Below are 26377 nucleotides of genomic sequence, written 5' to 3' on the forward strand. Positions count from 1 at the left end.
GGCCCGCCCGCCCGCGCCCGCCGCCCGCCCTTGTTCTCGCCGGGCCGGGGCTGCACGCCGCGGGCGCCGCCGAGGAGAGCGCGAACGCCTCAGCCGCCGCCGCCGGGCTCGCCGGCCCGGGCCGCGCCGCCGCCGCCGCCGAGCCGGCCTCCCCTCAGCCCCGAGCCGCGGCGCGCGGCGGCGGCGGCGGCGGCGCCTCGTAGCCGAGCGACGCGCGGCCGCGGGCGCCGGCCGAGGGCGATGGGGCTGGGCTGAGGCGCGGCGGCGGCGACAGCGGCGGCCCGGGCCTCGGCCCCCCGCGGCTCCTCGGCGTCCGAGCGGGCGGGCGGGCGGGCGGCGGCGGCGGCCGCCGAGCGGCGGGAGCGCGGTGAGCGGCCGGGGCCCCCGCGGGACCTGGCCGGGCGGCGGGAGCGGGCGGCGCCCCCCGGGAGAGGCGGGGGTCGGGGTGGGCGGGAGGGCGGCGCGTGTGCGGGACAGGTGAGGCGCGCGTGTGCGTGTGCCGGGGAGCGGTCTACACCCGCCGGCACCTGGCCGCGCTCCCGGGTGGGTCAGCGCGGCCGCCGCGGGCGGACCGAAGCTCCCGTGATGGACCGGGCCACTCGGGGAGACCCCCGGGGCTTGGGCCGGGCCGAACCGGACCGCCCCGCCCCGCCGCCTCGCCCCGGGACTCACTCGTGCGAGTGAGGACCCGAGGACCCGCGTCCCCGGCCTCCGGCACTTACGTGGCCCACGCGCAGCTCTTCCCCCCCCACCCCCCGCCCTTGGTCCAGGCAGCGCTGCCGGATGGGTGCCCTGTGCTTTGCGGGGTGGGGTCGCGGGCCCTCGCTGCGGGGGTGGGGGGCGTCTCTCAGTTTGGAACGCCTTCTTTTTTTTGTTTTTTTGGGTGACAGGTGTTTTTCCTTTCCTCCCTCCCCGTTTCCGCAGATCCTGACGGGAACATCCCCGGAGCTCGGTTGTCTGGACATCGGAGGTATGAATCACTCCCGTAATGAACTGCTTTTAATCGCCCGTGTGTCTTCGAGCTATATTTAGTGGTCACATTAGTGCAAAATGAATGGCCGTGGAGTCGTAAACCTAGAAACAGCGGCAGCCCGTGTCCTGCGGGCGGATTCTGCCTCGGATGGGTAACCCTCACTGGGTGGGAATCTCTGTGGGCTTTTCAGATGTGTAAGTTGGGAAGTTGAGATCCCCCCCCCCCCAAGGGCTGACAAATGCAGCCTCGGGGAGAGGGTTAAAAGATCACTGCAAAACCAGTAACTTCTTGTGTTTTGTTTCTATAGTAAAGGTATTCCGATTTACCGTACCTTTTTTTGGGGGGGGGAGTGGGGGGCGGGTAAGGAGTAGATTTGGGCCTCGTGGAACGGTGGTGGTCCGGGTCTGCTGTCTCTGGTCACTGCTGGCATTTTTGTGACCTGGTGACCTCTGAGTACAGGCTTGCGGAATAGGAGTATACCTTGTTTCTAAAGATCTGAAGTCGTCTGAGGCATCCTGCGGAACTTGGTCTTTGTCCCACGGGTCTGGATGGCCATGGGAATGAGAATTGAGTCCCCCTGAATGACAAGGTGGTTGTAATTTCTGAAGTATTGGAAGAGACGATTTCCAAACGAGCTTGATTGCTTGGGTTTCTCGAAAGCTGAATTTTATTACATTGGCAGTCTTGGCAACCTAAACTAATTACATGAATACTAAGTGGGAGATCTTCGTGACTTACCATCTGTGACCATACATTGAATAGGAGTTAGCAACTTACACGTACTCGGAGGCAATACTTGGAACTCTTAAACCAGTTCATAGTGTTGACTATATTTTTAGTTTTTGTGAGGGTCGGGGGCCACACCAGGTGCTGCTTAGGGCTTAGTCCTGGCTCCTTCCAGGAATCTCTCCTGGTGTGCTGGGTGGACCGTTGGAGGTGGCAGGGGTCAAACCTTGGTCCCCTGTGTGCAAGGCAGGTGCCCTACCCCCATACTATCATTCCAGCCCTCATACCTTAAAGGAGATAATCTAGTTTCTGACATTTACTTAATACATCACTAGAATGTTTGTCTTGGTGATGGACTATATTCTAAGTGTACCATATAACTCATCTGGCAAGATTTGGATAGAGAGTGTTACTGAGTTTTTGGTTTTGGAACACAGTATGTGAAATGAAGCTAATTGACTTATGGAGAGAGTGAATTTATAGTCATCAGAACCGTATTCTAATGAACCCACCTAGCTAGTTCAGATATACAAAAATCAAGAAAATAATTGAGTTTTGTTACTTGAATTTTGTTGATCTTCATGTTTGTAAAGTAGTGAAATAAGAGGATCAGAATTCGCCACATATTTAAGATACAGGTAAAAATGATTTTGAACTTATTTCATCCGGTGTTTATAATATTCATAAGGTAGAATGTCTTGAAGTTAATGGTAACTATAAAAAGTCATTATAAAAGTTATATTAAAATTTTGTATTAGGTTAACTGAAATTTGAATTGTAATGCCTAAGTCGTAATTGGAAAAAAGATAACTGTTGTAATAGTTTAAAACAGTCTTATTGTAATTAGAAGGGAGAAAAGTGGAATTGAGACAAGGGAGAACTGTCTAATTGTCTGAGAGTGAGGAAAATTGATGGGAATTGCTAAACAATTTTCTAAAATGGTTCTCCAGAGAAAACCGTTCCCAGCATCTGATCTAACAACATACTAAACTCCTTGTATTGGGGATCTTTGCTATATTTGAGATGGTATAACATTAATTTAAGTAACAAACTTTTAGACTGCCAGATTGAAAGAGAACTTTTAAGAGCCTTGGATGTGGCTTATCAGTGGAGGAGTACTCACCTGGCTTGGATGAGGCTCTGCTTATAGATATACAACATTGTTGTCCCCACCCCCACCCTCCCCACACATACCTCGTTTTGTGTGTGTGTGTGTGTATGTGTGTGTGTGTGTGTTTATATAGGGTTATGTGTCATAAGGGTCCATCTCCTCAAGACATGAAAATGGAGCTCCTTGGGAGTTACAGATGAAAATGCAGGTTTTGACTTTAGAGACCACTAGTATAAGTGAAGAAATAGGAAGAAGTAGCATAAATTTGAGGTTTTTTTTCCTTTTATGTGAGATGAGGTAAATGAACTGAGTTGTGGTTAATCTCTTAAATCAAAATTTCTCGTGTTAATTTTTTTACTTAATTCTTTTGGTTTTGACTATTGACTCAGATCCTAATTAGGTATGAAATTTAATTTTCAGGAAAAGTATAAATATTTTTCCTGTTTTTTTTTTTTTCTTTTTGGGTCACACCCGGCGATGCACAGGGGTTACTCTGGCTCTGCACTCAGGAATTACCCTTGGCAGTGCTCAGGGGACCATATGGGATGCTGGGATTCGAACCAGGGTTCGCCACATGCAAGGCAAATGCCCTACCTGCAGTGCTATTGCCCCAGCCCCATTTTTCCTGTTTTTATCTTATGGAGTTGTTGAGTATATGTATAATCTCAGAAATTTTATTTCTTGGGCCTAAGAGAGAATGTAGTGGGCATGATGTTTGCCTTGCATTCAACTGACCCAGTTTAATCCCAGCTTTCCATATGGTCCCCTGAGTACCACCAGGAGTAATTCTTGACTGCAGAACTAGGAGTAACCCCGGAGCATTGCCAGGTGTGACTCCCCAAAAGAAAAACAAAAAAAATTTTGTTTTTTATTTATTTTGGTGTTTGGCTCCACACCCAGCAGTTTCAGGGCTTACTTCTGGCTCTGCACTCAGGTTACTCCTGGTAAGCTCTTTGGACCCTGGAGGATGCTATGGCTTGAGCCTGGATCAGCCACATGCATGGCAAACACCTCTCTGTGCTATTGCTCTGGCCCTGAGCTGCATGATTTAATCAGGTTAATCATCTTTTTTGTTTGTTTCTGGGCCACACCCAGCAGTACTCAGGCTTACTTTTGGCTCTGAGCTCAGGGATCACTGATGGATCTCTGGGACTATATAGGATGCTAGGGGATCAAAGGGTCGGCAGTGTGCAAGGCAAACACCCAGCCCTTTGTATTATCAGCTCTCAGGTTAATCATCTCAATGGGCTTTTTTTCTGAAATCTTTAGTACAGTCCATAGTGAATGACCTTTGGTCAATTTTCCTTAAAAATTGTAGCATTATTTATTGTAATGCATAAGAACTGATTTTTATAGGCAATAAGTATGATACTTGGTTATAATTTACTGGGTATATTTTTAGATTGAATTGGCGTAATCCATATCATTCTCAGGTTATACAAGACTTTTCCATTTCCAGCTGTTCCTCAGTGGCCACGTGGGCTGCAGTTCGTTTAAGTAACCTTCATGAAGCCAGAGAGAATAGTATTGGGGTTAAGGTGCTTGCCTAGGATGCATCTGACCCTCAGTTTGATTCTTGACATCACATGGTCCTATGAGCACTGCTGGAATGCACAGAGCTGAGAGTAGTCCACAAAAACACCAGTTGTGGCCCAACCTCACTTATATCCATCCAAAAAATAACCTTTTTGGGAATTTCTAGAATTTCTTACCTTTGTACTTCATATGTGGTAATGCTGCTTGAATTCTGGTCCTCTGCTGTGTCCCTCTTTTTTATTAATTTCACTGGGTGGATTTTATATTCTTGATCTTGGGTCAAGGAATAGCTCTGTCCTTTGATTTTCTCTTACTCCTCCCTGTGCTCCTATTGGTCCTGTGATAACTGTTTTACTGCAGCACTCAGGCCATTTTGTTGATATGTGTTTGCTTTCTTATAGCTAACGCACTAGAGTTGGCTCTTTGAACTCAGAAATTTAATTGTAATTTTTTTTTTCTTTTGGGGTCACACCTGGGGTTACTCCTGGCTCTGCACTCAGGAATTACTCCTGGCGGTGCTCAGGGGACCATATGGGATGCTGGGAATTGAACCTGGGTCAGCCGTCAGCCACGTTCAAGGCAAATGCTCTACCCGCTGTGCTATTGCTCCAGCCCCTTAATTGTAATTTCTAACAACAGTATTTGGCATATGGAGACATTCTAACAGATGATGCTTTTTGGGGTGGGTTTCCTCAGGCAGTGCTCCGGGCCTCTGGGCCCACTCCAGATGATACTTGTCTGGTTTTTCTCAGATCTAGCAGAGTTGGAAGCTGTCGGGGCCCAGCCCAGTGGTACTTCGTCAACTGTTCCATGCTAGGGATAAAATGTGGTTCCTTCTCAGGTACGCCTGCCCTTTGAGCATCTCCCTGCCCCACGACAGATAACTCTATGAAATCAGTCATGGTAATAAACCATGATTCTTTCTAGAATGTTAATTTTAATGTCTTGACTTAATTTTGAGATGTTAGTATACTCGAACAATGTCAGGGTTTTCTTATTTGCCATTTCCTAAATCAGGCAGTGGTTTGGATCAGAAAAGGTACTATTTCAGATTCATTGGTGAATATATCAGTGAGAGTTTTCTGTCCAGAGTACTGAAAACTTACACTCAACCTTTTTCAATCAGGAAGAAAGGGTTAATCCATAGGGTTGCTGTAGCATCAGCTCTAGCCCTGCTAGGTATGTGCACTGCTGCTTCTGTGGAGTCGATGGCGTGAGGAAGTGGAGGCACTTCAGGGACTCTTAGGAAGACTCCAAGAGCCGTGTACACTCCAGCTTCTCAGTAGTGAAATGGCATTAACCATATCTCCGTACTGGATTTTTATTGTTACGTAAAAAGTTGATTTGCATTAGTTTATCAACTTTGAGAAGCTACACAGATCATTTATTTATTCACTTTTGAACAGAATGACTCTTGATTAGAGAAAAGGTGTTTGATACTGAAAAATTCTTCCATGGAGGGAGTAGTAGAGGGTTACACGATACCATTAAGGGGCCTGGGAATGAGGGCTTTGGAGAGTAGGGAAAGAGACAAAAGAGATGTAGGAGCAGGTGTCAGAATTAGTTTTTAATTTTTCTTTTTAGTAAAAGAGGAGCCCTAACACCTATGGCTTGTTATCTCATTCATCCAGTTACAATGCTGGTTGCTGGCTTGGTTCTCATTCTTTAAGGTAATTAGTTTGTACGTCCAGTGTTGTAGGACAGCAGTAGAAGTCCTCTGATGGGAGGTGGGAGGAATTTTCTACCAGTGTTGTGTTTAACTATCCCCCAGACAGCTCAAGTATGAAGAGAAGATAGGGAGAAGACCTTGACCAGGGTCTGGAAGGAGGGACATAGAGGAGGGTGTTTTTTTTTCCCCTTTGCTTTTTGGGTCACACCCAGTGATGCTCAGGCAGATATGGGATGCAGGGGATTGAACTCAGGTCAGCTGCGTGCAAGGCGAATACTCTACCCATGTACTATCGCTTCTGCCCTATGTAGGAGCTCTTTAACCATTAGGCATTTTTGGTGGAAGGAAAGCATAGATGAAGGAAGAAGTCAAGAAATAGGGGTCATGGAGGAACTACAAATTGTGTTCTGTATAATGGGAGTGGATGGTGGGAATAGCTCATTGGAACCAGATTCTGGAGGGTTTCACATACATACTTCCAATTCATTGTGATTTTTGTCGTTGGAGCCCAATTAGGTCCGCCTTGTACCCCAGTTCTCCATGGCAGGGAAACATCATATTGTGCTTATGTCTTTAAAAATCTTTGTTAGTGAGAGGGCTGGAGTGATAGCACAGTGGGTAGGGCGTTTGTTTGCCCTGCACACCGCCGACCTGGGTTCGATTCCCAGCATCCCATATGGTTCCTCAAGCACCACCAGGAGTAATTTCTGAGTGCATGAGCCAGGAGTAACCCCTGTGCATCGCCAATGTGACCCAAAAAAGCAAAACAACAACAACAACAACAACAAAAAACCCCTTTGTTAGTGAAAGAAATGCCTAATTTTGTTTAGTCCACTATTTTCCCTTCAGTTTATGTGAGCAAGAGTAAGTGTTTTTTGGGGATGGGGCAGGGCATACAACTTGCGTTGCTTGTACCATATGGTGCTGGGGATTGAATTTAGGGCTCCCACATACAAAATATGTGATTCAGCACTTTAAGTTTTCTCCCTGCCCCCATAAAATAATTTTGGGAGCAATCTTACAGATAGGCAAATGATGCATATAATGGGAAGCTGTTGAAATTTTAAACTAGTGGTCTGGAGGGGGCTTTTAGCAGAGTATCTGCTTGCAAGCATATGGTCACGTACAAATCCCTAGTGTCCCACTAACACTGAGCATGATCCCAGTAGCTGTGCTGTCTGAGCCTGACAGCTCTGCTGCCTGATCCCTGCTACCATGCATGGTTTTTGGCATACCTTAGTCAGATATATGTGAACACCACAAAAAGCATTGTAAAAGAGCCAGGTGTGGCTCCTAAGCATCATTTGGTGAGATCCCTTTCCAGAAAAGGAGTGGATGGGGTGTGACCCCCAATGAGCACTGCTGATAGAAAGATTTGTGAATGTCAGTGGTGTAACCTCTGATAAGTGTTTTCAGGAGCACTGCAGTGACTGGTGAGCGGCACAACCATACGTGTGCGCCCCAGAGAAGAGTACGGGGCTGGGAAGCCTCTGCATAAGCACCAGAGAGGAGCACAAACCTCCCTGTGCACCAGGGCTTTGTGTATAAGCACCGCGACCAGTTATGTGACCTTTGGTGAGCTCCAGAGCGGGGGCGGGGGTGTGTGCAACGTCAACAATGAAAATAGAAGAAATTTTTAAAGAAAAGCAATTGGTGAATTTTTTCCCCTTGTTTTTGCGTTCTGCCTGGCGGTGCTTAGAGACGACTCCCTAAGCAGTTCAAGGGGGACACTTCTGGTGGTGCTTGCGGAACCCTGGCCTCTGCAAGCAAAGCGCTCCAGCCCATTGAGTCTCCCAAACTCCCCCATCTCACATATCCCCAGAAGAAAGAAATGTTAAGCAGAGAGGGGAAATGATCTTATCTAGTTGCTATTTTGATTTGAATAAGAGATTAGAAGAGGGATCAGAATCTGAGTTGAGACATGCCTGGGAGAGGTGGATTTGAGAAAGATAGAAAGATAAGATTTTGTTGCCAGTTGGATACAGAAGATGTGGGTAGGAAAGAATTCTTCGGTAAATCTTACTCATTAAAGGAGTAGGGAGAATTGGTGCTGGTGGAGGGCTAAATAGATAAAATGAACTATTGAATTTTAGCTGTCTGGAAACATGGATAATAGATGTTGAATCTGTGGGTTTGGAGCTTAGTGGAAAGATCAGTACTGGAATGGTTGGTAGTTGCCGCCGTGGGTGGTGGTTTCTGTTGACCCTTGGTGATGTTACAGAGAGAGGCCCGACAATATTAATAGTTAAGAAGTGGGCAGAGGAAGTAGAGGCTTGTTTTCCTGGCTCCCAGCCCCATGGCCTGAGCTGGCCATTCGGAAGCTTAATCACTGTTTACATATTCTTTGTATTTCAGGTACATTTTGGAGCAATAACTAGTTTTCTTTGTTTTATATTTTTGGGTCATACCAGGGTGTGCTCAGGGCCTACTCCAGACTCTGTGCTCGGGGATCATGCCTGCAGGGTTTGGGGGACCATATATGGGATCATATATGGGATCCCCAGGGCAAGTGCTCTGCCCTCAGTACTAGCTCTCTGACCCTGCAACAGCTGGTTTTCAGAGAAATGTTTGGAAAGCAGTCCTTGGTGGTACAGTCATTTCTTAATTATTATTAAGATTTTTGAGATGAACTTACTCTATGGCTGACTTTATAGGGAATGTGAAAAAAAATGCTGACTGTGGCTAAGATTTTTTTCCTTGTTTTATAAGAGAATTTTGAAACTGGGATGTTCAGTGATAGAGGGCTTACCTTGCATCTGTGAGGTCCTGAGTTCCTCTCCCAGCAGTGCAAAGACAATATTGATTGAAAAAGGTTAGCTACAGTAGGTGAATTCCTGTAAAAGTCACTGTCACTGTCATCCCATCTGGTTGCTGGTCGATTTGCTTGAGTGGGCACTAGTAATGTCTCCATTTTGAGACTTCTTGTTACTGTTTTTGGCATACTGAATACACTACGGGTAGCTTGCCAGGCTCTGCCGTGAGGGCAAGATACTCTTGGTAGCTTGCCGGGCTCTCAGAGGGGCGGAAGAATTGAACCCAGGTTGGCTGCGTGCAAGGCAAACACCCTACCGCTGTGCTATCGCTCCAGCCCCCCTGTAAAAGTATAAACAAAATATTGTACAAATGTCAGATATGCTTGGCATGGCATTGGATACAGTGGAAAAGTTCACAGTGGATTACAGAATGATCACAGGAAATGGGAAAGTTTAGATTTCTATGATGGTTGTATCTTGGATGAGGCCATACCCTTTTTAATAATAATTTAAAATGTTATATTTTTAAAGTTACTTGTTGACTATAGCTGTAAGGTCTTTGTACTGTCTTCTAAAGTTAAAATGGAAAGGTTTCAAATTGCTGAGACTAAAGCAGAAAGAAATATGCAAATTTCACAAAGCATATCCAAAAGCCTGTCAGTTATAAATAAACTTGAAGGATTTTTTTTTTTTTCTTTTTGGGTCACACAGCGATGTTTAGGGTTTACTCTTGGCTGTACACTCAGGAATTACTCCTAGCAGTGCTTGAGGGACCACCTGGGTTGGCTGGGTGCAAGGCAAACGCCCTACCTGCTGTGCTATCACTCCAGCCCCCAGGATTTAACGTTTTTTGTTTTTTATTTCTTTTTGAGTCACACCTGGCCATGCACAGGAGTTACTCCTGGCAGTGCTCAGGGGACCATATGGGATGCTGGGATTCTAACCTGGGTCAGCTGTATGCAAGGCAAACGTCCTACCCGCTGTGCTATTGCCCCAGCCCCAAGGATTTTACTTTTTGAGTGGAATTGTTGCCTACTGATTTTGTGCTTCTTTCTGGTTAGGTCTTTGTAATGTCTTTTTATTTTTTTAATGTCTGGGATGCTGAAGTGTGAGCCATACTGTAGTGTATTGATTTAAGCTAATTTATTTTCTTGAAACAATATAATGATCTTGGAGTAGAGCAAGCTGAATTAATAAAAAAATTATTTTTGGTGTTAATTTTAGAAATTATCCCGCCCGCACGGCAGAGCCTGGAAAGCTACCTGTGTCGTATTCGATATGCCAAAAACAGTTAAGATAGGTCTCATTCCCCTGACCCTGAAAGAGCCTCCAATTGTTGGGAAAGACGAGTAAGGGGAAGCTGCTAAAATCTCAGGGCTGAGTATAATAGAGACGTTACTAGTGCCCACTTGAGTAAATCGACGAACAACAGGATGACAGTGATACAGTGATTTTAAAAATATCTGGGATCTTTGTAACTCCTAAACCATACTAAGGAGTCTGGGAAGCTTTGTGTTTTTTTTTCCATCTCAGATTCTCCCCACCTCCTAATCTTAGCACGTCTTCTGCACTTTTCTGTTTCATAGCTATAGTTTCCTGTGAACAGTATTACTTTTTTGTTGCTATATGCAACTGCTATATAATTTTTTTGGGTTGACTTTGTAAGTACTACTACTAACAGTGCACTTGACTCTACTGAAAGGATAATACCGCAAGCAGTTGCTACCAAGTTTGAGTCATATAGAATGTGTCACATGAGCCATACAGAATGTGTATGCTTCAGGACGGTTACCTACCCACAGCACCAAGGTTTCATCTAAGAAGCTTCCTGATTTTATTTATATAAAATGGATTTATTAATATGTATTGAGTATTTGTATTTCGGTGCCATTGTTTTAATTACTGGTTAAAATGGCAAGCAGGTTTTAGAGGTTTGGATTAATAAAACCACAGTTTAGAAGCAATAGTCCTGATATAAGAATGAAAGAAATGTTCCTCTATTTCTTTAACCAAACCCTTTTCCACATCTTTTTTTTTTTTTTTTTTGCTTTTTGAGTCACACCCGGCGATGCACAGGGGTTACTTCTGGCTCTACACTCAGGAATTACTCCTGGCGGTGCTCAGGGGACCATATGGGATGCTGGGATTCGAACTCAGGTCGGCCGGGTGCAAGGCAAACACTCTACCCGCTGTGCTATCGCTCCAGTCCCCCTTTTCCACATCTTTGAACAATTAAAAAGAAATCTACCAACTTCTGAGTGTAATTTCTGCAAAAAGTGTGAGTAATTGGAAAAATTACTCACATATGTTTTGTTTATGCAAGTTGTATTATAACTCTTGATTTGTTGTATTACACATTCCTGTTCCTGTTGTATTGCACATTCATGCCATACAATTTATTTTGTGCTACTTCAGTATCTCACCCACAAAGGAAAATGACCATAAAACTTAAGACTCTGGAAGTCTAATAAATCAATGGAATTAAAAGAAAGTAGTAATGGTAAGATAAATGTGTAGGTACATGTGACAACTTTCTAACTGGAATTGTTAAATCAAAATATAAGGTTTTAAATTTTAATATACAAATTGGCTTTTCAGTAATGAAAAAGGTAGTGCATATATATTCACTTTAAGAACAACATATGGGGGCTGGAGCGATAGCACAGTGGGTAGGGCATTTGCCTTGCACGCAGCCGACCCGGATTAGATTCCCAGCATCCCATATCGTCCCCAAAAAGCAAAAAAAAAAAAAAAAAAAAAACCAACATATGAATGTCTTTTTTCTTTTTGACCAGTTCAATAGAGAAGTGATTTTTTTCTTCTTTTTTTCTGGTCACACCCAGCAGTGTACAGGGGTCACTCCTGGCTCATGCACTCAGGAATCACCCCTGGCAGTACTCAGGGCACCATATGGGATGATGGGATTTGAACCCGGATCGGTCTCGTGCAAGGTGAACGTCCTACCCGCTGTGCTATAACTCCAGCCCCAGAAGTGATGTTTTACTACGTAATTTTATCCTTAACCCAATTTTGTACTCCAGTAGGTTCATGTACTTGTTCATGTTTCTTTGTAAATGTTCTTCTGTATTCCACAACATTGTAGATACCTGAATTAAGGTTTTTAGATAGTTTGAATGAGTCACTGTCACTGTCTGTCCCATTGATTTGCTCGATTGAGCACTAGTAATGTCTCCATTGTGAGACCTGTTATTGTTTTTGGCATATCGAATGCACCTTGGGTAGCTTGCCAGGCTCTGCTGTGCCAGAGGGATACTCTCGGTAGCTTGCCGGGCCCTCTGAGAAGGACAAGAGGAATCAACCCGGGTCGGCCACGTGCAAACGCCCTACCCACTGTGCTATCGCTCCAGTCCAACTGAATATAGTATGAGAGTGATCTTTTATTGTATGTTTAAGTTTTCTATTGAGAAACACAAGACAGGCTCTTACTGTACAGACAACTTGTGTTTTCTCATTCGTATCCCTAGTGGTATTAAAAGCTTTAGTATATAGTGTCTCATCTTGAATCACTCGATCTATCAGTAGCTTCTTGGAAACTGGCATCCTCTTTACTAGTGTTGTAATGCCATCTACTGGTGGAAGAGTGTTACAGCAGACTATGCAAAGGCTGAAATCTGTGGTTAGAATGTATCATGAGTAGAGAAGCTGAAATCAAGGCACGCAAAGGAGCTTGTGAAATTTGGATTAAATTTGTGAAGCTCCTATAATGTTCCAAATACAGAAATGAATATGGCATATTTCACTTAATGCTTATAAATGAGTTAGTTTGACAAAAGAATCAGGATTTTGTGCCATTTATAGTTTATCAGTGACTAGTACTTTTCCACATTTGGGCCAGATGTAGAAGAAATGTAAAAACTAACCATGATCAAGCTATGGGTTAGTAGAAATGTATTTGTTTTTCTTTTGTTTTTTGTTTGTTTTTAGGGCCATACCTGGCGGTGCTTAGGAGTTATTCCTGGCTCTGTACTCAGGAATGATGCTTCACAGTGCTTGGGGACCATATGGGGTGTTGGGGATTGGAACCCTCCTCCCCCAGTTGGTGGTGTTGCTCCCCATCCCAGAAGTATATTTAAGGGAGTCCTCAAAGTGATTGGTCTTCAACATTTAACTTAAATAATCAAGTTACCGTACCTGGGGAAAAATAATTAAGAGTGTGATCAAGGTAAAGTGGTATGATAAACACCATGAAATATTTTGGAAGTTCCTCTTAACTTCAGAAGTAAGTTTGGTCAGATACTGTAGAATTGGATACTGATACATGTGTTCAGCTTTCCCCCTCCCCCTTGATACTGAAAAATGCTGGTTACCTGTGAATGGTAGGACTGTTCCGCACAGCACACTAGTCGTCTTCACTCCCACCCCAACACACTCTTATGTCCAGAAGCTGCTGGTTCTAGCTTACTTGTTTGGCACTTTGGGATGATGGGGTGGATTCCAGGCTTTGGGCTACACCCTTACTCGGAGCTTGGTGCTTCATGCTATTGAGGCCCATGTGGTGCCAGAAATCAAACTCAGGGCCTCACACATACAAGACAAGTAAGTGTTCTACCACTGAGCCACTTCACTGGTCTTTAGATTTTTTTAATTTTTTAATTATTTTTTTTAATTATTGCCTTAGGAATTGTTGGTGATCTTCTTTATGGGAAAGAAAGGTCTTTTCTAGGTCTTTCCTTTTTGTTTCTGATGGCTTTGGATATTCTGGAGTTTTAGTTTTATCATGGTAGTCCTATCTACTATTTTCTGTTGTCTGCTACATTTTTCATAGCAGATGGTAAAGTTTTGAAATCAGTCTAGCAATTAAAACATTTTCATAATGCAGTCCTTGGACATGTAATTTTGAAAAGTCACATGAAGATGATGTAAGGGGATGTATAAAAGTTTCAAGCTCAAAGTAGCTTGAATAAATACAAATTCCTCATTCATATAAGACAATTTAAAAACCAGCTATTTATGTTATGTACAAATATTTTTGACACGTTTCCCCTTTTTTTTCTTTATAAAGACAAATTGTTTTAGGGACTGGAGCGATAGCACAGCAGGTAGGGTGTTGCCTTGCACATAGCTGACTTGGGTTCGATTCCCAGCATCCCTTATGGTCCCCTGAGCACTGCCAGGAGCAATTCCCGAGTGCAGAGCCAGGAATAATCCTGGTACATAGCCAGGTGTGACCCAAAAAGGAAAAAAAAAATAAATTGTTTTATTTACTGTATAATTGTGCTCAAAGCCTTTTTGTCTAACAACAGCCTTTCTACATGAAGAAGCTTGAGTTTAAATAGTCCCCAAATTTAGTGATATGAAATGTATGTGAGTATGATAGTTAGAATTCTTAATATCATTAATATTGCTCCTAAGGCAGATAATTACATTATCTTTTTTAATTGTTATGGCTCTCACATTGTTTTGTAACATACAAATAGGTATAATTATACAAAGACTGTACTTTACAAATGTAAATACAGTCTGAGCTTGGTGTATATTGGATACAATGGTTTTCCTTAAGCCTAAACACAGAAACAAAAGCATGTATTATAAGAGAAAGTTCAAGATGGGAAGTGATAAAATGGGGTATTGAGTAGAGCTTTGTTAAAATTTAACTGGTATCCTTGTAAAATTTCCATGTATTCATGAAGTTATATTATGTCATTCTTATTGTTAGCTGATTGGAAGTGTTAAGTTTTGCCCTCATAGAGAGTTGCCATAATTTGGTTACTGTAGTTGGGAGATCGAAAATTGTTTTACTCTTTTTAAGTAAATAATAGTACAGATGATTAAGAGTGAGGTGGTTTGGCGGGTAAAGTTGGTTATTCAAATGTATTTTGACACCTGTTTCAGTTTTAAAGATAGAATTGCTTTTGAATTGCAGAAGGTCATCCTAGCATCTGAAAACAAAATAATATTTACAGTTCTAGCTGTGTTGCCATAGAACAGTGGGTAAGGTGCTTGCCTTGTGTGTGGCTGAACCAGGGTCAATCCGTGGCATCCCATATGGTCCCCTGAGCCCTGCCAAAAATAAATTATGAACACTACTGGGTTTGACCCCAAAACAGACAAACAAAATCCCTAAAACACAACCAGAACCCATGATCCATAAAGATGTGTTTATCAATTCTTTAACATAGAAAGGTATTTTAAAAGTATCAAACCCTCAAATCACAAAATAAAGTGGGTGCACTTATTCTGTCCTTCATTAATACCTGTGTTCCAACAGTTTTAAATGGTTTGAATTTTTAAACTCCCTCAAATATATTACAGACATAACAAAACATTTTTAAAGTTATCTAATGGCAGGAGAGGAAGCTTATCTGCTGGGTGCATGATGTTGTGGCAGATTCCTTTTTATCGTTCTAGTTTTGTAAGTTTTGATACTTAATTTTGTAAATTTTGAACACAATTTAAGTGTTTTTTTTTTGTTTGTTTTAGTCTTAATAAAGTTGGCAAGTAACTGAAGTAGAAAATAAAAAACATTATTCAGACTTGCTTTGCTAGAATTCTTTCTCATTTGTTTTTGTACCACACCTAACTGTATTCAGAGGGTACTACTTGCTCAGTGCTTGGGGAAGCTCTGGGGACCATGTGGGTCATTGAACCCAGATCTCCCACATTCAAATTCTGTCATCTATGACCTTGAACTATATCCTAGCCTTTAAAGTTTTACTTGAGTTGTAGAATTTGCCCCTCCTTCTTTTTCTCTTTCTTTCTGTCAGACTCAGAATCTTGCACACTTACTTACTAGTATTGTAGTAGAGGTCACACACGTTTTTTGTTGTTAGCAAGGATCATAAACAGTGGTATTGCTGAGAAAACACTTCTCACATGGATCGATGCTGGTGCTGTGCCCTGCCATCAAGCCTAGAAAATCCTTACACATACTATTACATTGCTATTGTTACAGCTCCTGAGAAACAGCTTTAAAGTGGAAATAGTTGAGAGATTTGGGGAGTTTTATGTCTGTGAAGCCATGTCATCTTGTGATCTAACTTTAATTCTAGATTAACTGCTGACTCTAGTTTTTGGTGGTTCTTAGGAGTTGTGTAATATGCAAACAATACGTTAACTATTCAAAATTTAGCTTTAAAAAAAATACTGTTTCAATCCTGATATCTTCAGTTTGTCCCATGCTACTGTTTTCACCCACACAAAAAAAATCAAGTTCATTGTAAATGCAAGGAAGGGTTTGGTTAAGCACAATAGCCTATAAGCTCCTTGCTGTTCAGATAAAATCAAGATTCAGGCATGCACTTGGAATTGGAACTTCAGTGAGCTACTCTAGATACGACTTAATCAAGTATTAGGAGATCTACCAGTTAGACAGTCAGATGGCAGAAGACTTTCTTTTCTGGAAACACATTTTTACCATAAAATCAGTGAATTAAGAAATCCTATATTTGTTTTTATCATTTTGAGGGCAGTTCAAAAAGAACCAACTTTTTTGTTAGAAAATTTTCATTTGAATATATTTTTATAATTAGCTTTTTATTTATCTTTTTAAAATTAAGAACCAGCGCTACTAATATCAGCAATTGAGAAGATTGATTATATAGTGTGATTGGTAAGAAATTTCTGTTCTCTGATCTAGAAATTGGCTAGATTGAAAAGCTCATACTGTTAAGTTCAGTGATGTTAATGATTCATATGTCTTAATTGTTACATAGTGGAGTAGTATTTATTTATTTATTTATTTTTTAATATTAGTCAGTTCATAGTGGAGTAATATTTAATATGTATATTTCGATCAGCAATGTACCTTGAAATATGTTTATAGATTTTTATTTTATTAGTTTGAGAAACTAAAGTCTTCTTTTTAAACATGCTGTGTATGTTTAAAATGCAAATTACTAATTTACTGAGTATTTGTTAAAAGTGTATTAAAGGTAAAGGTAGTATATTTCAAAAAGATTAGTGGTTTTAAATAAATTTTCTTTTAAGTTTAGAATATTTAAACTTTGTACAATATGGCAAGATAGAAATTTTATAAAAGTGCTAAATTTCAAGAAGTAACACTTTTAGAGTGAAATGATATGGTCAGTAATAGGATTTTGCAAAGTGTAAAAAACATAAATCGTGATAGGCAGTGTACCATGTGTAAATAAGAGCATTTAAAAGTAATTTAAATATTTTTTTGCAGTTGTCATTTTTTAACTGTAGATGATGACAAATTATAGTTATGGATGAAAAGGTGAAATCTGCAAAGAAATATTTTGGGAAAAGCTTTTACATGGGTACAGCTTTGTGATCTTAATGAAAACGTTAACTTTTTATGGTAATTCTCTTTCTGGGGAAAAAACATAGAACATGCTTATTTGTCCACTCCTATTAAAATTTGGAATATGCAAAAATAGAGAAGTATTTTTAGGTTCAAGGACAAAGGTGAGGAAGAATTATATCAAAAACCTGTAGCTAATAGTGTGTGAATAGGGCCTAAGAGCTATTACAGGGGTAAAGGCATTTGTCTGGGATGTGATCCACCCCTATTTAGTCCCTGGCATCATATGGTCCTTTGAGAACTTTCAAGAGTGAGCCCTGAGCACTGACCCCATCCCCCTCAAAGAATGTATGGATAATGCCTGGTATGTTAAAGGTTAACATAGGATTTAGGATTAATAGTGGCAGATTTTCAAGAGTTGTGACCCATGGTGTCAGAATTATCTTCTGAAAATTTCTAAAAGCTTCAAGCGGTTCATATTATACTACCTTTCCAGCCTCCCACGTAAAAGAACTCTTTAATGGTATAACAAATAACTGGTGGTATGCAGTTCTAGAGTTGTCAAAGATACTAAATAATTCATACATTTATTTCTTTCCTCTCAGTTATCTTCAACTGTTCTGAAGCAAAAGACCTTTCAAATCATTGTAGATATGGACAAAGAAGAAAGGAAGACTATCAACCAGGGTCAAGAAGATGAAATGGTAACCAGTTTTTATAACTGACTTATGAAATGTGAAGAATTATGTTATTAATCTAGGGAAATAGGAAAGTAAATATATTTAAATGTAAATAATTGTGCGTTTTTCCTTTTTTTTGAATTGGTAATACATATCGTATAATATAGTTTCTGATTTTAGTATAATTCCCGTTTCATTTTTGAACTGTTAAAACTTAGAAGAGTGTTTATTGTATCTGGTGATTTAAGAAATTACTGATACTTAAAACTCCAATACAGGAGTTTTAGTTTGGGGCTGATATGGCAGTTGATTTCCTTGCACATGGCTGACTAGATTCAGTCCTTGGCATATCTTAGGTTTCCCTGAAATCACTAGGAATGATCTTTGGGCACAGAAGCAGGAGTAAGTTCTGATCACTGCCTGTTTGGACACTCTCCCCACCCCCTTAATAGAAAGATTTCTAATCTTGCATTATAAAAATGTTTGAAATAAGCTTGATTGAAAAGCAACCTTAAGTGCTAGGAGTGTAACTCAGCAATAGAACTCAATCTTTGCATGTGTGGGATGCTGGGTTTGTGACTTGAGTGATGAGCATAATAGCCCCCAAGCATCATGGGGTGTGATCCCCCCAAAAAAAGTTGAAAAGACATCCGAACTAGGATGGGGCCAGGAATCTGGAAAAAACACAATTGTTCAGTGTTTCTGTGTTTATATCAGATTTTCATACGAAATAAAACATGCCCTTTTAGATGAATATGAGACAATCACAGGACACAATTTTAATACAAACATGTTTGAAATATTACATAGGACATACACAAAAAGAATACTTTCTGGTTTGTTTTTGGGGCCTTTCCTGGTAACACTCAGGGCTTACTCCTGGCTCTGCATTTAGGAATTATTTCTGGTGAGACTTGGGGGATCATACCCGGGTTGCCTGTGTGCACCCACTGTACTATAACTCTGGCCCAAAAAATGAATAGCTTTTTATTTGAGATTTTAATTTAACTTGATCTTCTTTTGCATTTTCGTGATCTGTATCTGGGATTGTTACTGTGGGAAAATAGCCAAATATGAATATTCTGTTAGTGTTAAGTACCTTACTAAGCATAGTATCAGTTTTAAAGGCATAGCAAGTAAAATGTAAGCAGGTTTAGCTACTTCAGGGTATGACTTTGACAGTGAACTTGTCAGATATGAAACCTAAAGACAAATTATGGGCTGTGAAAATAAATGCAATTTATGTCACAGACTCATAAAAGTTATCTGGAAAACAAAGAATTTAAAAATTTATCTTATTTAATGTGTGATCACTGTGTTCATACAGGAGATTTATGGCTATAATTTCAGTCGTTGGAAGCTTGCCATAGTCTCTCTGGGAGTGGTTTGCACTGGTGGTTTTCTGCTCCTTATCCTCTATTGGCTGCCTGAATGGCGGGTGAAAGCAACCTGTATTCGAGCTGCAGTTAAAGACTGTGAAGTGGTGCTGCTGAGAACTACTGTAAGTCCATATATTATTTACTTGTCAATTGTTGAGTAGTAAAGTAGTGTTTTTGTGGGGACTTTGTTCAGAATATGGAGAGATGATCACTATTAGGATAGAATGAGAAACTCTAATCCAACCATTAAAAAAAATTCATTCCTTTCCACCAGTGACTCTTTCTATCCTGTTGTAGTGTTTGTGGGCTACCTCACCTTCCTGGCTCAGTTATGTAGATTGGTTCTCAGGCTCTGTTGCCTTTGCTTACTATTGCCTTTTTCCATTTGTTACTCTTATGTTTCTTATGTTCACTACAGCATGATCACTCAAGTGGGATATAAAAAAAAATCCTAGCATTTTGAATGCATCTGTGTCTGAGGTGAATATATCACTGTTAGAGTTGAACAAAACACCTGTTTCATAGCTTTTGATACAATTGACAAGTTACTTACTTGTCAAGGTGACTGGACATTTAGGAGGACACATTCCTCATCTCTTAGTAGGCAGCTGCTTTTCTACTGTGTGATGTTACTGCATGCTTGGTGTTCTGTTTCCTCTGTTCTGGGATCATTTTATGAGACTTTTCTTCTTACTCTCATTATGTAGATAGGGACATGAATATATTACTGATGATCTTTTATGGGACATTGTATCAGTGAACTATATAATGAAAAATACTTTATTTGAATTTGTGCATCTTCATGAAGCAGTTTTAACATTTAGTGTGGGAAGTGATGATTTTCAGTGAGATGAGTAAATGATAGGTAAGGAATGGAAATCAAAATTTACATAATTGACTCTTTTTATTCTAAAGGATGAATTCAGAATGTGGTTTTGTGCAAAAATTCGTTTTTTATCTCTGGAAACACACCCATTTTCAAGTCCAAAGTCTATGACTGATAAGATTTCTAATGGCCATGCTGTTCATTTATCTGAAAATCTTGTTGAAGAGAACAGACATGAAATGAGTAAATATTCACAGACTCAATCACAGCAGGTATTGTGTTTTTAGTATTCAAGTTTTTTTCAAAACCTGTCACTAGTTATATTTTATGCTATTATGGATAGTTTGTGATATTGTGCTTGCAATTACTTTGAGATAAGTTTATATGAATATAAAAATATCCTATTGCAATGTATAACAATTACTGCTAGAAGAACTAGATAACATCCCCAGTGATTATTTTGATTTTGGTTAAGTTACAGATTTGTGGTAGTAAATTTAATTATTACTGCTCTATTATGTTTGTGTTCTACAGATTCGTTACTTTACCCACCATAGTGTAAAATATTTCTGGAATGATACCCTTCACAATTTTGACTTTTTAAAGTAAGTACAATTTTTTGATGATTAATATAATGAAAATGTTCTTGGTAGAAAATAATTCATTCTAGTGAATAAATTATATATACTTTTTATTGTGTAATATTTGTACTTTAGTTCAGTAGTAACCCTGTGATGCCATTTGAATGCTCATTAAGAATTTAATAATACACACACCTGTTATTTGTACCTTTGCAAAATTTATGCAAAAAATCAGTATGACCCCAAAACCTGCCACTTTTCTTACTTTTTGGTTTTTTTGTTTACCTTTGCAAAATACATGCCAAAAACTCAGTATGGTCCCTGAATCTGTCACTTCTTTTTGTTTTGTTTTTCTTTGTGGGTCAAACAGGAGGACTTGGGGCTACTCCAGGCAATGCTCAGGGCACCATGGGATGCATGCTGGAGATCGAACCTTCCACACGTGAAGCATACACTCAGTGCATTGAGCTTGGTGTGGTCCCTCCTTCTTTTTAGGGTTCATCTCTAGTTGCACTTTAGGAACATCTTATATCTGCCTCGTAATGGTCACCTTTCAGTTTACTTACAGTTGCATCCATTTGCACCTGAGAAATGGAGTCATAGACAAAAATTGCTCTGTGGATAAAGAGGGGAGTGGGCATTAAGAATTGGAGTAGTCACAAAAATTTGTGGCCACCACAAGTTTGCATGCGTATAATTAATTAGGATTCTATTTTTATAGCTATTACAATACTACAAACATTAAGATTGCTTGCAAGTGCCAAAGAAACTTTTAATATTAGTAGTAAAAAAAGAATCTCTTAACATTTAACACTCATGCCTAGATTATTTTTTTTTCCTTCAGATACACTAAAGAGTTGGAATATTCTGGAATGGACCAGGGCATTTCCCCATGCATAGTTCTAAAGACCATTTCTGGTTTTGAATCACTTCTATTGAGCTGCTATTTTTAAAAAATTGACTTGAAATTGATCCCTGCTGCATTTGGGAAAGATATCAATTTCAGAGTGGTCTTTTTCAACAATAAAAGCTTGAATTTCAACTCTTTTTTTTTTGGTTTATCTTTTGGGGCATATCAGATTGTACTCAGGGTTTACTCCTGACTGTGCACTTAGGAATAACTACTGGCAGGCTTAGGGGACCATATGGGATGCCTGGAATCAAATCTGGGTTGACTGTTTGCAAGGCAAATGCCCTACCTACTGTATTATCTCTCTGGCCCGAAATTTAACTCTTAATACCATGATAGGTAGCATTTATAGAACTTAGAGTTTTTTCATCCCCTTTTAATGTGAAAGAAAGGCGTAGAGTTAAATGATTTGTAAAATTCTTGAGAATCTTTGACTAGTATCACAGGAAAGGTAAGCATAATTAAAATAAAATAGGATTTCTTTTGTGAAATATGATGAATTGAAGAGGGAAAACTATAGATTATAGATTATATAAAGTAAACCTTTTCATCTTTAGTTTGGAAATCTCAAGTTAATCATATTTTAATTTTTAAGTTTTTTTTTTCCCTTTTGTTTTGCTGCCACACTTGGCAGTGCACAGGGCTTGTTTCTGGCTCTGTGCTCACTCCTGGTGGGGCTTAGGGACCGCATAGAGTGCCAGGGATTGAGCCCAGGTTGGCCACATGCAAGGCAGATGCCCTACCTGCTGTACCGTCACTCTGGCCTTGTACTTTAATTTTTAGTTTAATTAATAGTCTTTATGGTTTTGGCAAAGTGTTAAAAAATTTAGAGCCTATTTATGCAAATATTGGGTAACTTAGAAGCTGTTATATTTTGAAGTAGACATTTTATTAATGTTTATCTTAGGAATTTGAGATTTGTTATTTCTCAGTCATCACCTCAAAAATTGTTTTAAGAGTTCTTACTTTGTAAGGGAGATAAACTTTAAAATCCGGGATTTAGGAAAACGAGGCATTAAGAAATTCAGATATTTTAAACTTTGTTTAAATTGAAACCTTTTTATTTAGGGGACTGGATGAAGGTGTTTCTTGTACATCAATTTATGAAAAGCATAGCGCAGGACTGACAAAAGGGATGCATGCATACAGGTAATTTTTATTAAACTAAAGTTAGAACTATTAGCAATTCCTAAATAAAACAGTATGTGGAATATATAGTTATAAATATTAACAAAGTGTTATAGTAGTTAAAGATATTATTTTAGTAAGGTTATTGGTTTTACTATAGCCAGAATGCTTGATTACAAAGCTAATATTTTGAAGCTACTATTTCTGAAAGTATACTGCACTTCATAAATTCTAAGGCATACATGTCCTCAGTTATGAAGGTGTCTAAAAGAGGAATGTGTCATATTTGGTGGAGTGTCATCTTGAGAGCATTTTTATCTTTCTTGATGGTACATGAAATAACTGTTTTATAATTAATTGCATCTTAGATTTTCTGAAGTAATCACTTTAGGTATGGGCTTCAGTTTGTCACTGAAATGTTCTAACAGGGGCTGGAGTGATAGCATAGTGGGTAGGGCGCTTGCCTTGCACATGGCCGACACGAGTTCGATTTCCAGCATCCCACATGGTCACCCGAGCACTGCCAGGAGTTATTCCTGAGTGCAGAGCCAGGAGTTAACCTCTGTGCATCACCGGATGTGACCCAAAAAGCAAAAAAAAAAAAAGAAAAAGAAAAAGTTCTAACTTGGAAGACATCTTTTTAATTTTTACTCTTTGCTGAAGTCTAAAAATGTATTACAGTACTAATTATTTTAAAGATAAATATCTTTAAAGTTAGAAATATTTCTTGTATACTATGCCGTTTTTTGAAAATATTAAAATATTTTTAAAAATTCACTCAGACATTACATGTCATAAAAAGCGAGGATTATTCTATCACATTGAAGGTAAATGTATAATAATTTGAGGTATTTTTGCCAGTGCCCACAGGATTTAGGCATATTGAGAGCCATTTTGGAGATATTTGGAGGACCATGGGGTGCTGGAAATTCAGCCCAGGGCCTCTGCATGTCAGGAGTATGTGATAGCCGTTTGAATTATCTCTTGTGTCTCGACAGTGTATCATTATGCCCAAGTCTTTAAGTGGAAGTTAATTTAAGTTGGCATTCTTAAACACTTTTAAAAAAAAGTCAAATACACAGTGTTTAAGAGTAAACATTTTACTATACTAGGTGAATAGAATGGGACTTCTTATTTCTTTAGTCTCCTATAAAAATTAATAGAAATTAAAATTATTGAGTCCTTTTGTGCTAAAGAATTATTATTGACTAGTGTGTATGAATGTATTTGTGATACAAAAAGATATAAAACAAATGGTGATAGTATAGATAAAATGAAGACAGTATATTTATTAATCTTCGTTACCTTAATTTAAATATGGTAGGTAGAGATTCTGAATTACGGATGACAAGTATTTAACAATTTGAATGTTGAAATTACAGTTCTAAGAGCATTGTGTGGTTCGAGCTTAACTTAATGTAATGTTGTTCCTAAATTATGCTGTTAATATGTAATAAAATACCAATATTTTCACGTTGTAGAAAATTGCTTTATGGAGTAAATGAAATTACTGTGAAAGTGCCTTCTGTTTTTAAGCTTCTAATTAAGGAGGTAAGACGTACATGTCTCAACATTTGTCCTTACTGCATTTGTCAGTTTGAAAAGAGCCATGATTTATGTAACAAGATCTTAATTATCTGGATACTTCTGACTTATTTTTTACCATATGGTAGAGGTGCCTCTAATAGAGAAATACTTTTTTAAAAGATAATTTGAGGCATGAGTTACCTTTTGATTTTGTTTAACAATTTTGCTTTTCTTGTCTGTAGTGTATTTTCAGGAAGTCATACCTCTAAAGTCTTATCTAATCACATGTTTGTATAGATGTATATACCTGTCTTTTTACCGGTATTTTTGTTTGAATTTTGGGTTATAATGTAAGCGGTGATTTGGGTTGCTCCCATTTCAGTAGTTGGGGGTCCCTGGTGTGCTTGTGCTATATTGCAGTGCCAGAGATCTTACTGTGGCATCTGCATGCAAAGCCATCCTTTTAGCCAATTGTACTGTTCCCCCGAACTCTTTCCCCCACAGTTTGTTTTGTTTTTAGTCTACACCCGGCAATGCTCAGCAGGGCTTACTCCTGGCTCTGCACTTAGGAATAGCTTCTAATGGTGCTTGGGGGACCATTTGGTATGCCAGGGATTGAACCTAGGTCAGAATCTGCAAGCAAATGCCCTACCTTCTGTACTATCACTCCAGGCCCTCCGCCTAATTTTTAAATCCTACTGCCTTCTTAAGGTGCTGTTTCGTGATTCAGTAGACATTGTACCAGAAATTTGGTATATAATTACGCGATAATGACATTGAGAAACGTATAGTCTGGGAGGAAACCCTGACTCTTACTGTAATTATTGTTCAGTTACAAGACACAACATAAAAGAATGAAGGACTGTTATATGAAGGAAGAAAGTAATTATTGCCATGCATTGCTGTCTTCCTGATTTTTAATTGAAGATCAGGTGATAACTGTTGGATACATACTGAATGTAGAAATATGAGACATTGCTCTTCAATTCCTAAGAGTGTCCATTAATGTGGCTCTAAAACATAGCCAAATATAGTGAATAGGAATTAGAAAAGGCTGGTTTATAATGAGTCCACCAATAATTTTATAATTAAAAAGTTCTCTTTGTTTCGAGCCTGTTCTTGGCTTTATACCCTAGGATCACTTTTGAAGCCTACTCCTGACTGTATACTTGATTAATTCTATGGCTTGTGGTGCTATGCAATGTCAGAGATTGAACTTAGTCCACCTGCATGCAAAGCATGTGCTTATTATAAGCCTGTTGAGCTATGTGATCTAGCTTTGCAAATCCTTTCTAATGACCTCCATCATTGTATCCTAAAGTTAACTGAGACGATATATTTGAAAGCACTTTGGAAAGTGCAGAAACGGCACTTAGGTCGTGTAGGAGAATTAATAAAAAAGATAAAATAGTATAAAATTTGGATAAATGAATTTAATTCTAGAGTTTCTTACCCCTTTTTCTATTTAGGTGTTTTTCCTTAACTCTTAGAGACAGCAAACAACATAACTGATTCTCTTATTTGACTTTCCTTTGGATTCCATTGAATTTTTGCTTAGATTTGTATTTCAAGTTCATTTGTTTCATTTGGTTTTTGTGTCCTTTAATACAGTATTTCTCAATGTTTTCTGATTGTGTCTTCCTTCAGTCCCTGTCCCGTTGGTTGGCTTTTCATGCCATGCCCCCCATTCCATATGGCCATAGTTAAGAAACACTGCTTTAGTCATTATTGGAAGTAACGAGTTTATTTGTAAAATAGAACCAAGAATATTTATTGCTAGATATTTGAGTTTGGTATGAATCTGAATGGACTCAAATTAAACCATAGCCAAGTTTTATCTTCATGATAAAAAGCACTGTACTAAACATCTTGACCTACTCTTTGGAGTTCTAGTACATATTTCCTTAAGATGCAGTAAAACTTGCCATCTGACCTATATTTTGTTTAGTTTGTTTGACTTCGTCTTTTCTTCCTCCCCAGGTTCTCAACCCATTTTACATTTTCCAGCTGTTCAGTGTTATACTATGGAGCACTGATGAATACTACTACTATGCTCTTGCCATTGTGATTATGTCTATAGTATCAGTTTTAACCTCCTTATATTCCATTAGAAAGGTAAGTCCAGTTTGTTACAGAATTTGTAACTGGCTTTGTAATAACATGTAAGGTGTGTAGAATAGATATTATTTGTAAGTGCTCCTTACAAAGAAAAAAGGTTATTCTTTTAGTTACATGAGTCTACTTTCTCCCTCCCTTTCTCTGCTGTTAAGGTGGGGAGAAGACACATGCTGGTTGGAGTCAGACTAACACTTGACTTCTTAGTCTATTGGACTTAATGGTAGTTTATCATAGGC

General features: G+C 39.5%; 1 protein-coding gene across 2 annotated transcripts in view; it reads left to right on the forward strand.

Annotated features, from left to right (window-relative positions):
- Positions 1-268: 268 nt before the first annotated feature.
- ATP13A3 (ATPase 13A3) overlaps positions 269-26377 on the forward strand; it is a 71118-nt gene continuing 45009 nt past the window's right edge. For both annotated transcript variants that reach the window (XM_055127018.1, XM_055127019.1), the window contains exons 1-9: positions 269-367; positions 925-970; positions 17598-17696; positions 19000-19173; positions 19967-20149; positions 20412-20482; positions 22437-22517; positions 23978-24047; positions 26004-26138. In XM_055127018.1, coding sequence (XP_054982993.1) covers positions 17646-17696; positions 19000-19173; positions 19967-20149; positions 20412-20482; positions 22437-22517; positions 23978-24047; positions 26004-26138 — 765 coding nt within the window. In that variant the 5' untranslated portion in view covers positions 269-367; positions 925-970; positions 17598-17645. The remainder of the gene's footprint in view (positions 368-924; positions 971-17597; positions 17697-18999; positions 19174-19966; positions 20150-20411; positions 20483-22436; positions 22518-23977; positions 24048-26003; positions 26139-26377) is intronic.

Source organism: Sorex araneus, chromosome 2, assembly GCF_027595985.1.
Source record: "Sorex araneus isolate mSorAra2 chromosome 2, mSorAra2.pri, whole genome shotgun sequence".
In the NCBI taxonomy this organism is placed as follows: Eukaryota; Metazoa; Chordata; class Mammalia; order Eulipotyphla; family Soricidae; genus Sorex; species Sorex araneus.